Source organism: Phoxinus phoxinus (assembly GCF_949152265.1).
Source record: "Phoxinus phoxinus genome assembly, chromosome: 10".
Lineage (NCBI taxonomy): Eukaryota > Metazoa > Chordata > Actinopteri > Cypriniformes > Leuciscidae > Phoxinus > Phoxinus phoxinus.
Window position 1 is genome coordinate 31,916,182 of NC_136885.1, and position 14,898 is coordinate 31,931,079.

General features: G+C 38.6%; 1 protein-coding gene across 1 annotated transcript; it reads left to right on the plus strand.

Annotated features, from left to right (window-relative positions):
- Nucleotides 1–4,263: 4,263 nt before the first annotated feature.
- On the plus strand, nucleotides 4,264–7,054 carry LOC307006127 (E3 SUMO-protein ligase ZBED1-like; the record flags this gene model as incomplete). Its single annotated transcript, XM_079626773.1, has 2 exons — nucleotides 4,264–4,548; nucleotides 5,395–7,054. The coding sequence occupies exons 1-2, from the start codon at nucleotides 4,325–4,327 to the stop codon at nucleotides 7,052–7,054; spliced, it is 1,884 nt and encodes a 627-aa protein (XP_079482899.1). The 5' UTR covers nucleotides 4,264–4,324.
- Nucleotides 7,055–14,898: the final 7,844 nt, after the last annotated feature.

Below are 14,898 nucleotides of genomic sequence, written 5' to 3' on the forward strand. Positions count from 1 at the left end.
CAGCTGGATCTTTCTCTGTTAATTTGACAGATTAATCCTAAGGACTGCAGAGTTCAATTTCTTTCTCGGTGCGCTTTAATACTGTCGACCCACATTTACTCTGATACTCTCATTGAACTCAAGCCTCTCTGCACCCTCAGACACGACAAGATGTTTTTCACTGAATTTACATATTATTTATTTTACATACAGCTGAACTGCTTACCAACCTTTTTTTAATCCATGCAACTTCTTATTAACTTCCTGCTAATTATCAAGATTATATTTAATTAAAGCTGCAGTGTTTCCTCTTTGTCGCCATCTCTGTTCGAAATCTGCAATTGCAGTTATTCGCGGAATTATCAACTTTACGGGGGTTGTGCTTCGGCACGGCACAGCGCGGATGAATCCAATGTTTTGAAGAGAATGTGCGGCTGTCAGTCACCACGCCGGTGTGGATACTGTCATTCACAATAACAGATTCTACTTTTTGGAAGTAGGCTATGGCCATTGGCCAACATAAGAATTTTCACCGGAAAATGTCTGAACAAGTAAGTAACATCCACTTTTGTTCTGACTAAGGTAAAACAAAAAAAGCATTGCAGTAAATCGTGCTGATTAAATCTAACGATCACTTATCATATCATGTCAAACCGCGTGCATATTATAGCCTACTTTGTTCTCAAATTGTTCATGTTAACAACATCAGCATTGCGTGACTGGATTTAATGCCCTTCCGATATTCCGATATATTTTGCACAGGCCCGGTTGCAGTTTCTTTTTATTCACCTTATTCCGCCCACCCACTTTTTTTAATTCGCTCTTCCGAATTTTGTCATGCGACTTCCGTTAAACTGACACGGCACATCCGGTAGCTAGTTTAGTAGTTAGAATTTAGAATATTGTTTATAGCTAGCTATAGCTTGAGCGAAATGAAAAATAACGCTTATACCGTAAATATTTTAAATGGGGAGCACGTAGAAAACTTCGTGCGACGATCGGGTGGTCTCATATTGTCCCATAGATCGTTATTGTTAACGTGGGTAACGTTAGACAAGTGGCCAGAGGTTCCAATTTGGGTGGGGTGTATTTAAAATCGGCTGTGTTAAACAAGAGAGACATTTGTGTTTTAGTTGTATAAAATCAGTTGTAAGAAGTGATGTTTTCAGGAAGCTAGAGACACATTCTACTGACCTTCATATAGAGGTAATATTTCACAATTTAATTTTCATAAGTAATAAACCAAGATGGAATTAATTTGCAAACTTGACATGACTTATTCCTTCTAACCAGAAAACTTTATTCCTTTAAGTTTTACATTTACATTGAATCATTTAGCAGATGCTTTTATCCAAAGTGACTTACTAATGAGGAGAACAACAGAAGCTGTTCTATGACCCTTCCCAGTTTAGTCTAGCGCAGTACATGTAAAAAATATATATTTTAAATAGATATAGAAAATAAGAGAAGGTGTTAGTATTAAAGGATCAAGTGTTATATAAATAAATACATTTATAGCATTTGATAAATGCTTATGAGGATTCTATTTCTAATATCCACATTTATGAGAGAAATTTCAGATATCTAAAATGGCTTTCTTACCAGTAACAATCACATGCATGATATCATAAATTAACTTTGTCACTAGTAAAGTGACAATCAAATTATCAATATCAAAAATGAACATTTTTACTAAGTAGCAGTTCAATTGTTGATATCAAGAATAGACATTTGCACTTGTAATTACTGATACAAAAAATAATGGTAAAAAGATCCATATAGTAAGAATTGTATTTCTAATAAGTGAAATTGGAAACTAGTAAGAAATTAGAAATCAATTCCTGATATCAACCATTGAATTTGAATGGCAGCCTATGGTGGCAGTAATTAGTGATAATACAATTACAGATCAAGAAATATAGTTTTTACTAGTTGAAGTTTAATTCTTGATATCATGGTTTTATAATAAATTACTGATAGGTAACATCTGGTCACATTGTAAAAGTTTATAAAAATAACTATTCACAACAGGTTACATCTGGTCACAGCGGTTGGTGTATGAATTGGTAAGGTCAGGTGCTCGGCAACTGAATGGAATGCATCCAATGTCAACCCTGAGCTGACAAAGGTTGTTTCTCAGCAGAGTTATGTACAATGGCGCCAGCTCAACGCATTGTGTTCAAAATCCCCACACGCAACTAGCCGAGACTCTTCTTTATGTGTACTGCCGTAATGATGCCAAAGACATGCTCGAATTTCTCGCGGAAATCCACCAGTACCACTAGCCTGGGTTTCCCCATACTGCCTTTGCGCATCGTGATTTTATTCACGCTGAAAGGCAGTCTGGATACCATGGACCAGATTTTTGCCTCATCTAGGGAACCAATCACAGAACGGGGAGGGAGCAGCAAGACGATGACGACATCTATGCGACACAACTAAGCAGTTTTTTTATATCCATATATACCTTCGACCCTCATGTTTATCTTGCACAAACGGCAATAGTCGCTGAACGTCATTGTTTACACAAAAATATCTTACCCATCGTCTTCTTCCTTGTCTAATTTCTGTCGCTCTACATACGTCATCTGGTATAATGGAAACGATTGGCTATGAGCGTACAGGCGCATTTGATAGACATTCTTAGCACCCAATAAACGGCGCCGGGCATTCGTAAACCACGCCTCAAATACGAGAAAATGCACATGTGGTTCCCAGACCCAAGTCTCTCAACGAGAATTGGGTCTGGTGTTAGCCAGGCTACAGTACCACTGCAATAAAAACATTATTACAAGCTTACCGTTTTGAATCGAGCTAAGGCAAGCAGATACGCTGTTTTGAACACTGGCTGGTTATGTACTTGCTCAAATTATATCATAACATCTCAATATTTATGTTATTTTTCTGAAATGGCTGAATATTTTTTTTTGTGACTGGATTATATCTGGTCAGATGTTGTGTGTGTATGTTTATGTCTGTATAAATATATGTATATATTTTTTTTTTAAATAGGTTGCTACTCATCTTGAAGCCACTTTTTACAGCTCCTGGACCAAAACAACAAGCTTATGCTGCGATGACGCCATTACTAGATGAAAATCTGTGACGTTATACTCAGATCGGTTCGTGACTCGAATTTATGCGTTTAAAAGGCAACACTATCCACGCCAAAATGAATCTGCAGCAGTCAGGTGCTACAGGTCAGTGCTCATTAAGTTGTTTATGTTCATTATTATTCTAATGTTATGTGTTTGAGACATGAGGTAGTTTAACACCGTCTCTCTTGACGCTTTTGTTTGCTCCCTGCTGTACGCGTTCATGTGTTTGGAAGGAGGTGTGGCTTTGTACAATGTTTACACAATGTTCTAAGCGTATTTAGATATTTATTTTGGAAAACAAGACAAAGGTGCTGGAAATGAAAGCAGCGCATATTTTATTTTTAATTAATGAATTAACATTTGGATTTTCAACCACAGAGAACAGTTGTTTTTTTCTAATGTCTACAACCCACAGATGCAAAATCTTCATTGTCAACCAGAACTTAATTTAAAGCGAACTTAAGTTTGAAGTCCAATGTTTGATTCAATCATAGGGTCAGTTTTAAGGAATAACCAACTTTGTGATTTAGTGACACTACCAACTTTAAATTTCCAGTAGCATGACAGTAACCCAGCTATTTGCTCAATAATGTACAGTAGCTTCTCCAGTAACAAGCCCTTCTCAGTAAACTAAAGCTGTTTATCACCACATTCTTTATAGACTGTAATGATGCATGTTGTTTTTTGTTCTAATTTTTTTTACTTTTTAAATGTAATCATTAAAGTTTAAAGTTGTGAACCTAATTGAAATTGATTCTTTAAAAAGGTATTTTGTGCCAGAAAATTACAGCTCTTATTAAATTATAAATTGGCATATACATTGAGGGCAAAAATATCTAAAATTGACTTTTTGTTAGTATCTCGCACTTAACCACTTTTTAAAAAGGGTAGCTTGACTTCAGTTATGAGTAACTTGTAGTTATGTTGCTGACTGGGAAAGATAAATTTCACATTTTGAGCCATGCAAAGCTGGATGCAAAGCACTGTTTGTGTCTGTTTGATCAACAGTTGTCTGAACAAGGGCACGTTGCCATTGTGCTCTGTTGAGCTTTCACTGGAATTACTGCATTGATAGCATTGGTGGATTTGTGTAAAGATCAAGTTAAGCGTGTTCATGCAAGCACTTAAGCTGGATTCATGAAGCTGTTTGGGTTGTAGTTAGGGCTGGGACAACGCGTCGATGACGTCGACGCAAAAAATACGTCGACGCAAAATATGCACGTCGATTCGTCAGACCCAAAACAAAAATGGCGGCGTCGGAGAGTAGTTGCAACACCACTCGCTCCTCAGACTTTCAGAAGTGCAAACGCACTCGGTCCTCTAAAGTATGGGAATTCTTTAATGTAAAAGGAAACAATTCCGTGATATGTCGTCTGTGCAAAATGGAGATGGCCTTCCATTCTAGCACCACGGCAATGCACCAGCACCTGAAGAGGCGCCACCCGGGAGCAGCTGCAGATGACAGAGCACCGTAAGTTTTTCTTCAACTCCCCACTTTGCACTCGATGTTGGAGTAGGCTATAATACGTTGTCCAAACCTAAGGTTTTAGGCTACAGTGTATGTTTTTTAACTACGTGTGTTTGTGAGAGAGAGAGAGAGAGAGAGAGAGAGAGAGAGAGAGAGAGAGAAAGAGAGAGAGGCGCGGACGCGAGCGAAAAGTCGCATTGTGTTTGATTATATTTGTGTGTGTGTGTGTGTGTGTGTGTGAGAGAGATGGAGGCGCGGGCGCGATCGAAAAGTCGTAGAGTGTTTGATTATATGTGTGTGTGTGTGTGTGTGTGTGAGAGAGAGGGGCGCGCGATCGCAAAGTCGCAGAGTATTTGATTATATTTGTGTACGACTGTACGTGTGTGAGAGTGAGGCGCGATCGAAAAGGCGCAGTGTGTGTGAGAGAGAGAGAGAGAGAGAGAGAGAGAGAGAGAGAGAGAGAGAGAGAGAGAGAGAGAGAGAGAGAGAGAGAGAGAGAGAGAGAGAGAGAGAGAGAGAGGCGCGATCGCAAAGTCGCATAGTGTTTAATTATATTTGTGTGTGTGAGGCGCGATCGAACAGTGGAAACAAAAACATACTCCGTCATTTTGTTTATACAGAACATCATTCAAACTGCAAAGTGTTTAAGTTGTTCTGTTAATTCAAATTTTAAGGAAAACGAATATATTGTTGTTACACACATAGGGTTTGATTAGCCTACTTGTTGATACTTAATCAATGGGCATAGCCTGTAGGCTGAGGTGGATATATAAAAAAATCGTATATTGTGTTTCTTTGGTGTTGGTTTATTATTATATTTATTTTAATGTGTGTGTACTTTGTTTTCAGGGATAAGAAGAATAGTGTGGAAAATTACTTTCACAAGAAAAATACAACACCCTGCACCCCCCAGGAGGCTGCCATACTTACTGAGAGCGTCTTATCAATGATTGTTAAAGACATGAGGCCGATTTCTGTGGTTGAGGGCGAGGGATTCAAAGAAATGCTGACCACCTTTGAATCAGGTTACACTCTGCCCTGTAGGCGCCATTTCACTACTATGATGGAGAACAAGTACGAAACTTCAGTGGAGAAACTTAAAAACAAACTTAAAATGGCCACATCCAAAATCTCCCTTAGCACTGATGCTTGGACAAGTCTGGTCACAGAAGCCTACTTAGGGGTAACTTGTCATTTTATTAATGACAGTTGGGATCTTGTCTCCTTCAATTTGACAACACTTCCAGTTGAAGAACGCCACACAGCAGAAAATATTGCCTCCTGGCTGGAGAATGTGGCAGAAAAATTTGACATTTCGTTTGAGAATATCCTTGCTATTGTCCATGACAATGCACGTAACATTGTGGCAGCTCTCAGAATCTTGGAAGAGAGATTTGGGGTGGTATCCCATCGGTGTGCTGGGCATACACTTCAACTGGTAGTCAATCATTCAATGGACAACCCTGTGATTAACAAGGCACTCTCAGCTACACGGTGCCTCGTAAAACACATAAAGAAAAGTGAGCCAGCTACCACTAAGCTGAAGCTAAAACAAAAACAGATGGGCACAGTTGAACATAAACTGATACAGGATGTAGCAGTCCGTTGGAACAGTTCATACTATATGATTGAACGTCTTTTAGAGCAGCGATGGCCAGTGGTTGCGACGCTATCAGATCCAGAAATCACACAGCGCGGAAAGCACCATCTTGATCTGAAAAACGATCAATGGATTCTTCTGGGGGAACTGGAAGAGGTGCTCAAGCCCTATGAGCAAGCCACGGTTTTCCTTAGTGGTCAATCTTATGTCACAGCCTCTGTTCTCCCCCCCCTGCTGAAGGGTCTCCTGAAATCCACCCGAAATAAATCATTTGATTCTGCTGCCATGACCTTTTTCCAGACCAAAGCAGAAGAGGAGATATTGTCAAGGTGGCAGGAGGTGTTTGTATTTCAAGAGGATGGGAAAAATGTGTCTCTCATTGCTGCTGCACTTGATCCCCGTTTTCGGAAATTGAAGTTCCTTCCAGCAGATGATGCACTCAAACTACAAGTACAAATACAGACTGTTGCTCTTGATATCAGAAGGAAGCAGAGATTGTTACAGGCAGCTGTGGGGCAGGAAGCCTCAGCAAGCTCCCCACCAAAGAGGAGGTCCTGCTCTTTGTTGGACACTTTGTTGGGCACAGATTCTGAGGGGGAAGACGGCAATGAAGAAAACATGGACCAGGAGGATGGTGATGGGGACAGTGAGACAGTCAGGAAAGAGGTGCTTTTGTATTTCGGGGAAAACCCTATCCCAAGGGATAACAACCCCCTTACATGGTGGAAGGATAATGCCACAAGGTTCCCCATCCTGGCTGCAGTAGCCAAATCCTATTTGTCTATACCTGCCACATCAACGCCATCTGAAAGGCTTTTCTCAGTTGCTGGGAACATTGTTACTAAAAAAAGGGCAAGCCTGACTCCTGAGCATGTTGAAATGCTCACATTCCTCCACTCCAATATATGACTGTATTTTGTCTTGAATGACACACAGAGAGAGACACACACACACAGAGAGAGAGACACACACACACACAGAGAGACACACACACAGAGAGAGAGAGACACACACACACACACACACACACACACAGAGAGAGACACACACACACAGAGACACACACACACAGAGACACACACACACAGAGACACACACACACACAGTATTCTTAAGGTGAAAGGAAAGTGTCAGAGACTAGTGTAAGTTGTTATTTGCATGTGAAATTGTGAATGAAGTTTTTTTCAGTAAGCTAGGCCTATGTTCAACATAAATGTTGTGTTCTGAATGTTTATTTTCATTATTTTTTGTTGGAAAAGCACTTTCTGTATTAGCTTAAAGCCCCCAAGTTTACAATAGTTACTGTATTCTTTCAATAGCTCTAAGAAAGGGTGGCTGCCTGGGTGACCTTTTAATTTGTTTATTGAATGCTAGACATCAAGTTGTTGTTATTTTCATTACAAGATGCACTTTTTTTCCGGCCTTTGTGTTTTCAAGGTTTTATTGAATGCTACCTCTGACTAAGAAATGCATTACTTTGCACTTGTATAATGTTTTATTTTGGAATTTTAAGAGCAATAAACATATATTGCAATGTTAAGGAATTCATGTTTTTTTCATTCAGACATGTAAATCAACATGTATAAATTGCTATTATAGTCAATTAATGGGCAGATAATCGATAATCGAATCGAATCGGACTGGGAAAAATAATCGTTAGATTAATCGATGCATCGAAAAAATAATCGCTAGATTAATCGTTTAAAAAATAATCGTTTATCCCAGCCCTAGTTGTAGTAGATGTGTAGATGACAATATAGGAGTTTGTGGTGATGGTCTGTATTTTGTTTTTCCGTATTTGCTCATCAGTTAAGAGAATAATTATGAGTTTATGTGGATAAGAATCACATCACATCACTTTTGGAGAGCAGAAACGCATTTGAAGAATCTCATCAGACTAATTGGTTTTCCCCCTCTTTGAGCTCAGAGTAGGTCAACAGAGAGAGGTAACTGGATGATTTAAGCTCATAATCCAGCACAGACCCTACCCCTACACACACACACACACACACACACACACACACACACACACACACACACACACACACACACACACACACACACACACACACACACACACACACAGAGTCTGGTTCACTATCTTTGTGGGGACTCTCTAGACGTAATGGTTTTTACACTGTACAAACTGTATATTATGTCTACTTATTCTAATCCTACCCCTAAACCTACCCCTTTCTTTCTTTCTTTCTTTCTTTCTTTCTTTCTTTCTTTCTTTCTTTCTTTCTTTCTTTCTTTCTTTCTTTCTTTCTTTCTTTCTTTCTTTCTTTCTTTCTTTCTTTCTTTCTTTCTTTCTTTCTTTCTTTCTTTCTTTCTTTCTTTCTTTCTTTCTTTCTTTCTTTCTTTCTTTCTTTCTTTCTTTCTTTCTTTCTTTCTTTCTTTCTTTCTTTCTTTCTTTCTTTCTTTCTTTCTTTCTTTCTTTCTTTCTTTCTTTCTTTCTTTCTTCCTTCCTTCCTTCCTTCCCCTTGAAAGTTTTTTTTCAGGACAATAATGTGCAATATGTGTTAAGAAATGGATCAAAAAGTAAATGCGGCCAGTTTGAGTAAAACTTTACTGATAAATCCTTGTCTGCGAAGGAGATTATCATTTACCGATCTGATAATAATTTTCCCTCAGATTATTTCTGCAGTCATGTGATGTGTCCTGAATTGATGCTTGATTCTAGCATGAATCTCTTCTTTGAATCGGTTCTTTTCCATGCACTGATCAAGCGGTGTGAAGAAGGCTACGATATCCAGAGATTCCAAATTTTATCCAGATGGGTTTCTGAAAGTCTGGACAGCAAAAATCTGCTTTCATATCTGATTCAAACAACATTTGGAGCTGGTTTGAAATGCTATTCCAGTCAGATTTTTACAGATGGTTCTCAGAATGCTCAGGCTGTTCAAATCAGATTTCAAATGGTCGTTTGATTCACTCTTAACGTGACACAAAAAGACAATGTCAAAACCGGTGACCGAAATGCCAGAAGTATTCATACATCTATACCAGTCTCCTCTGTCGCTGAGTTTTTCTTGTGCGATGTTCTGCTCCGTGACTCGACACGGCACTTATTTGGAAAGCGAGATGAATCACCTCCATTTTCCTGAATCTGCTTTGAAAGCCTCGTCACATACGTGGGTACACCTCGTTACTCTCACATGTGCTGCTTTTAAATGACACAGAACAGAACGACTACCTTTCAGACAGAACACAAAAAGTACCACATTTTAGGGGGCATGTACATTGAAGTACCGCTTAAATCCCATGGTACAAATATATGGTAATCAAGTTGTGTGTGCGGGGCGGCAGGATCCGTGTTCTGATTGTTTAGTCATTTGAACCATTAGCATGGCTGTCTATTTTGGACACTTCCTTCATCTTCCTCTGTAAACATGAGTCACTGGCTTCAGGCATCACTATGGCGACTTAAGGACTGCCAGTCCTGCAAGACTTTGCCACTGCTGTCATCGCATTCGCCGTGTGACTCACGGACAGCAGTCTAATCTATCGCAGGCCTGTCACTGCGGCCAGACAAACTGTCATCCTCCTCTGGCAGTGTTCTGTACTTTTCAGCCCATGCGGATTTAGACTTGGCAATAAATTCAGGGAAAAGCCATTTATCACTGTAGTTTTTTTTTTCTCCACTATTTTTTATTTATTTAAAGGGGTGGTAAAATGCCCTTTTCACAAGATGTAAAATAAATCTCTGATGTCCCCAAAGTGAGTGTGTCAAGTTGTAGCTCAAAAAACCTCACAGATCTTTTATATAGCATGTTAAAGTTGGCACTTTTTGAGGGTTAGAAAAAACACAACGTTTTGTGTCTGGACTCTGGCCCTTTAAATGCAAATTAGCTGCTGCTCCAGACACAGAGGGTGGGGTTTCAAGAGCTCCTGTATGTTGGCAGCTGCGATTACCTCACGCAGACACACACTAAAATGACAGAAACTGTTCTGCCTTTTATGTTTAAACGGAGTCAGACAATGATGGAGAGACTCAAGAAGAAGTGGCAACATGTAGGATGCAACAGGACGTCTCTGAATGGTTAGTTGATGAATGTATGTTGCTGATGTGGCGTTAACTATCTTTTCAATTAGCATATTCTGTCATGATAATCTATAAATTGCTCGTATAGGAACTGTTGTGAGATGCACACAGAGTGACTTTCTATTGCATGTGAAAAAGCAGATGCTAAAGTTTGAGCTGACTCACAAATGTACTCGACTACAACAACTCTTCCTCTTCTCAACATGGACTGCGTGTTCCCGGGGGCGGGGCTTATGTAAATTTTAGGGTTGGTGATGTCACTAACCCGTGAGTAATGTCGTGTAGTCAATACCAGCCGTTGTGGTAGTCCTTAAAAAACGATTTATTTAAAAGCAAATATCTCCCTTTGCTTTGAACTTTGAGCATTGTAACTTTGCAGATGTTGTTTATGCTCAAACAGCAACAATACACACTAAATAAAGTTAGAAAAGTGATATCATACTCAACCACCCCTTTAAACCTTAAAGCCACGGAAAAAAAGGTGACTTCATGGTGAGGGAAGATAACTTCATGCATGTTTTCAATCATCTCTTCATACGTGATCTTTGACTTCAGCTCAGTTGTGATGCATCATGTTTGATAAGATTAAATTCATGGCTTTATTTACGTTCCCTTAGTTTAAGCAATGATGCGGAACACAATGTGAACGCTGCAAGGACTATAACTAATGGATTATAACCTGAATCATGGAGATCCATTTAAAGAAAAGACTCAAAAGAGAGATTTGTTCACAATATGCATATACAGTCCTGATTCTAATGCTGCATTCAAAGGCAAATGTTGGATATTCCTACTTTCATCCATACAGCGACAGACAAGCAAACCATTTATTGTTTTTACACATCTGTTAGCGGAAGGACTTTTATAATCTTGTATTGTAGGAAGTTTGACTAATTGATGCATTTTTTTTCTGCTTAAAAGTAAACAGTATTGTCTATTTTCAATTGTGTTGATGAATGTTTTGGGGTGGCGCTGTGTTCTTGTAACGTCATGCACCCACAGCTCTGTGAAATTATACTTGCAGATTTCTGCATTAGTTGTGTTCCAGGAGACATTGTACAGTGTTCCTGTCAAGAGACATTGTATTGCGCTTAAGTTTAAGTTGATTGAAGCAACGTGAAGGCAAGAAAGACCAATTGCGTTTCACTATTTAAATAAAAACAAGAAATAACTATGCACTGAGGTTATTGTATTTGCATGCAAAGTTGTATTTATTGGCATACTGCTGGATACTCAAATATAATATCTTCTGTCACTGTTTCCAATTACACTTGTGTGAAAACTTGGAATATAGCATTACATCTGCGAATAAAGTGCCACTGGCATCTTATGTGTTTAAGAGAACACAATCTTTACTTCCTGGGAAACTGGTGCAAAGTATCAGTAATACAATAGTAAAAAGTTGCTGCAACCGGGGAAGCCTGTGAAATTTCTTTCCTACGTAATAAATAATTTGATCCTCAGTGCGCACAGAGGAAACGCAATAAGAACCGCTGTGAGGTTATCTTGCGTTCAGAGGCGGATGCCTGATGTTCGGGAATGCAATCGTGTGAGAAAGTTCTGGGAGGTAATTATACCAAATCATTTTGATGACAGGCTTCGGCTCAGGCATTTCAGAATATTGTAGATGGTCTGGTAATTAGTCCATTTGTCCAATCACACGATCTGTTGAGGCAAAGTCATGTTGCGCATACAGAAATGTATTTAAATGTTTCGATCATAGTGTATGCACATGTTTAAAAAAATTATAAAAAGTTTTTAATGTGCATTTTGAAGGGGTAGTTCACCCAAAAATGAAGATTCTGTCATCACTTACTTACCCTGAAGTTTTTCCAAGCCTGCATGAGTTTCTTTCTTCTGCTGAACACAAAAGATGATATTTTAAAGAATGTTAGTAATCAAACAGTTGACAGTAGCCGTTGACTTCCATAGTAGGAAAAAAAAATGACTATGGAAATCAACGGTAAGTGATGACAGAATTTTCATTTTTGGGTGAACTATCCCTTTAAGATTTTATGCACATTCCCATCCAACTTTTTGTATGTGTTAATCCCCAAATCTGCATAAAAATAAGTGTATGGAAACATAGCGAATGACAAACAGACCACAATCTCCTTTAAATACAACCAACAGCTAAACTCCCTAACAAAGTGATTAGTGTTGTAGTCCATGTCCATGTCGGCACGGGCTGGGCCTCTGCTCAGGGAGGTTCACAGCGGTGTTGAGTGAACATTAGCACTGACCGCTCAGGTTCTGCTTGAGTGGTTTCACTCATGGCCCGTCTGACCACTGGAGTGGAAGAGAGAGAATCTCCTGCAGGGTTCAACTGTCATTCATAAAACTACCAAGTACTACTACAGACTTATAGACACATTTTTAATAAATGAGCAGTTTTTTTTTTGCTTTGTCTGCATGTATTTTACTATACGTTTATAGTAAACTTTTAAAGTGTTTAGCATAAAAAATAGCTCTTCTGCTTGATATGTTTGAAGGAATAGTTCACCCAAAAATGACAATTCGGTCATAATTTGTTGTCTTTAGGTCAGATGTAAGTGACATCAGACATAGTTTGTCTGGACAAAATTGTTTTTTTATTACTTTCATTTTTATTGAAGTTTTATGACAACAACAACAACAACAACGAAAAGAAAAAAGAAAACCATACATTAAACAAAATCAAAAGAGGCCAGGAGGAGTTACCTAGTACAATTGAAACAAAAATAAGGCTAGTTGTAAACATCGGAATCACTGATCAATAAACCTTATATTTACAATACTTCTACCATCTTTTGCACAAGTTTACCAGAAACCCAATCAGTAGAATCTTACAAAATTAACACACAGTATACAGTTGTATTGGGAAGAAAAATTATGCAGTTTCTAGGGTCAGAAAATGGGTAAATTTTCTCCATTTTTCCTTAAATGATGATTCTCTTAACCTTATAGTGTAGGTTAATTTTTCCATTATAAAAATGCTTTGAATTAAACTTGTCCATTGCTGTAGATCTGGGATGTTCGATTTGAGCCAAAGTCTAGTGATAGCCTTTCGGGCCGCGGATAATAAAATCTTGGATAAATACAGGTCGGTTCTCATTTTTTTTGGTGAACTTTTTCTTCAGCAATGCTGTTTTATTCTAAATAATGCTGTCATGATGATATATCATGACTCTCTTTTTTATTTTTCTTAAATTGACTAAATGAAAAACATGACTAAAGATTTACAATTGCTTTTGTTCAATAGTTGTTTAGTGGCTTAAATTGGACATAAACTGGAAGATTCCAGGACTTCTTTTTGCTGTAAAGGCAAAATATGTACTTTTTTTAGGGACCCATCAATTTTTGGCAGGCATTTATTGACTATTTTTGCATCTAGGACTCGGAGTGATTGAAGACTTGTTTGCTGTTTTTTGCTCTTCAGTTGTTTGTGTGCAGCAGCAAAGATTGATCTAGATCAAGTATAAAGCATCCAAAAACAGCGACATGCTTTTTCCAAGCAGACTCTGATGCACTTCTCTGGTTCACACCCAAGTTCGGGTAATCGCTTTAACAACCATACAAGTGAATTCTGATTTCAGTTGGACTTCGGTCCACACCAGAAACTCTAGTGTGAAAGTGTCTTGACTCCTGAGCCTCACACACACTCATGTTTAGTCTGCTCTCATGCCAGTATCTACCACTCAAGACCACAACCTAAGCTATTGAGCTTAGTAAAGTGGATTAACAAGACAGTCATTAAGATTTAGTGATCTCTGCCCGCGGAATGACTTCACAATCCCTAGTCTATTGATATGCTGAGAATGGATTGCGGATGTAGTAAGATTGTCTGATTTAAAATAATTTGCTCATACTGTTTGTTAATGTCTAACATTGTTTAAAATCATATAAAAACCCTACAGTAGTGTAAATTTGCACTTAATATGATGCATTTCAGAGTGAAATTCTTTCATTTACCTGTGGCTCCAGAGTAATTAACCAAATGGAAATTACGGCTCAGGTGATTGGTTTAATAATAATTCATTCAGATTTGTACCTGAGCAAAGATGGCAAATTCTATTGTGAATAAATCAGTTTTTTTCTTTAGTTTTTTCTTCTTCCATGTTATCCAAAGGAACAATTGAAGAAGCATGATATCAGAGTATATCTGAATATTGAATTTTGAAAATAGATTACAAACAACCTTTTTATTTTCTTCAAAGTAGCATGCACATTGTTCACTAAACATCCAGGTCAGGAGCATCTATTAAGAAAGTCAATTCTATTAATTTTGAATTTCGTGCAACTTGACACTTTCTTCTGCATGCATTATTAGCTTTCAGTGGTCCTTTTAACATTTTGGGCGTCTCGAAACATCGAACAATCTTTCATTGATACTGTTTTTATCACCTCGCTTCATTCAACTCCAGTTCCTCAATACGCAGATACAAAAAATGTGCAATATGGAGTTCATAAATCTCCCTCTTTCTCCCTCCCTCCCTTAGCGACAGCACTCCCCTCTTATCTTGTCTTCTTTAGCGTCACAGGAGCATGGCGAAGGAGCGTCCTTGTGCCCTAAGCTCAGGAGAGAGAGAGAGAGAGAGAGAGAGAGAGGCAGGGAGGGAGAGAGAGAGTGGGAGAGAGGGAGGGAGAGAGAGAGGGAGGGAGAGTGAGAGAGAGGGAGAGAGAGAGAGAGAGAGAGAGAGAGAGAGAGGAGATGCGGCGTCAGTCAGCT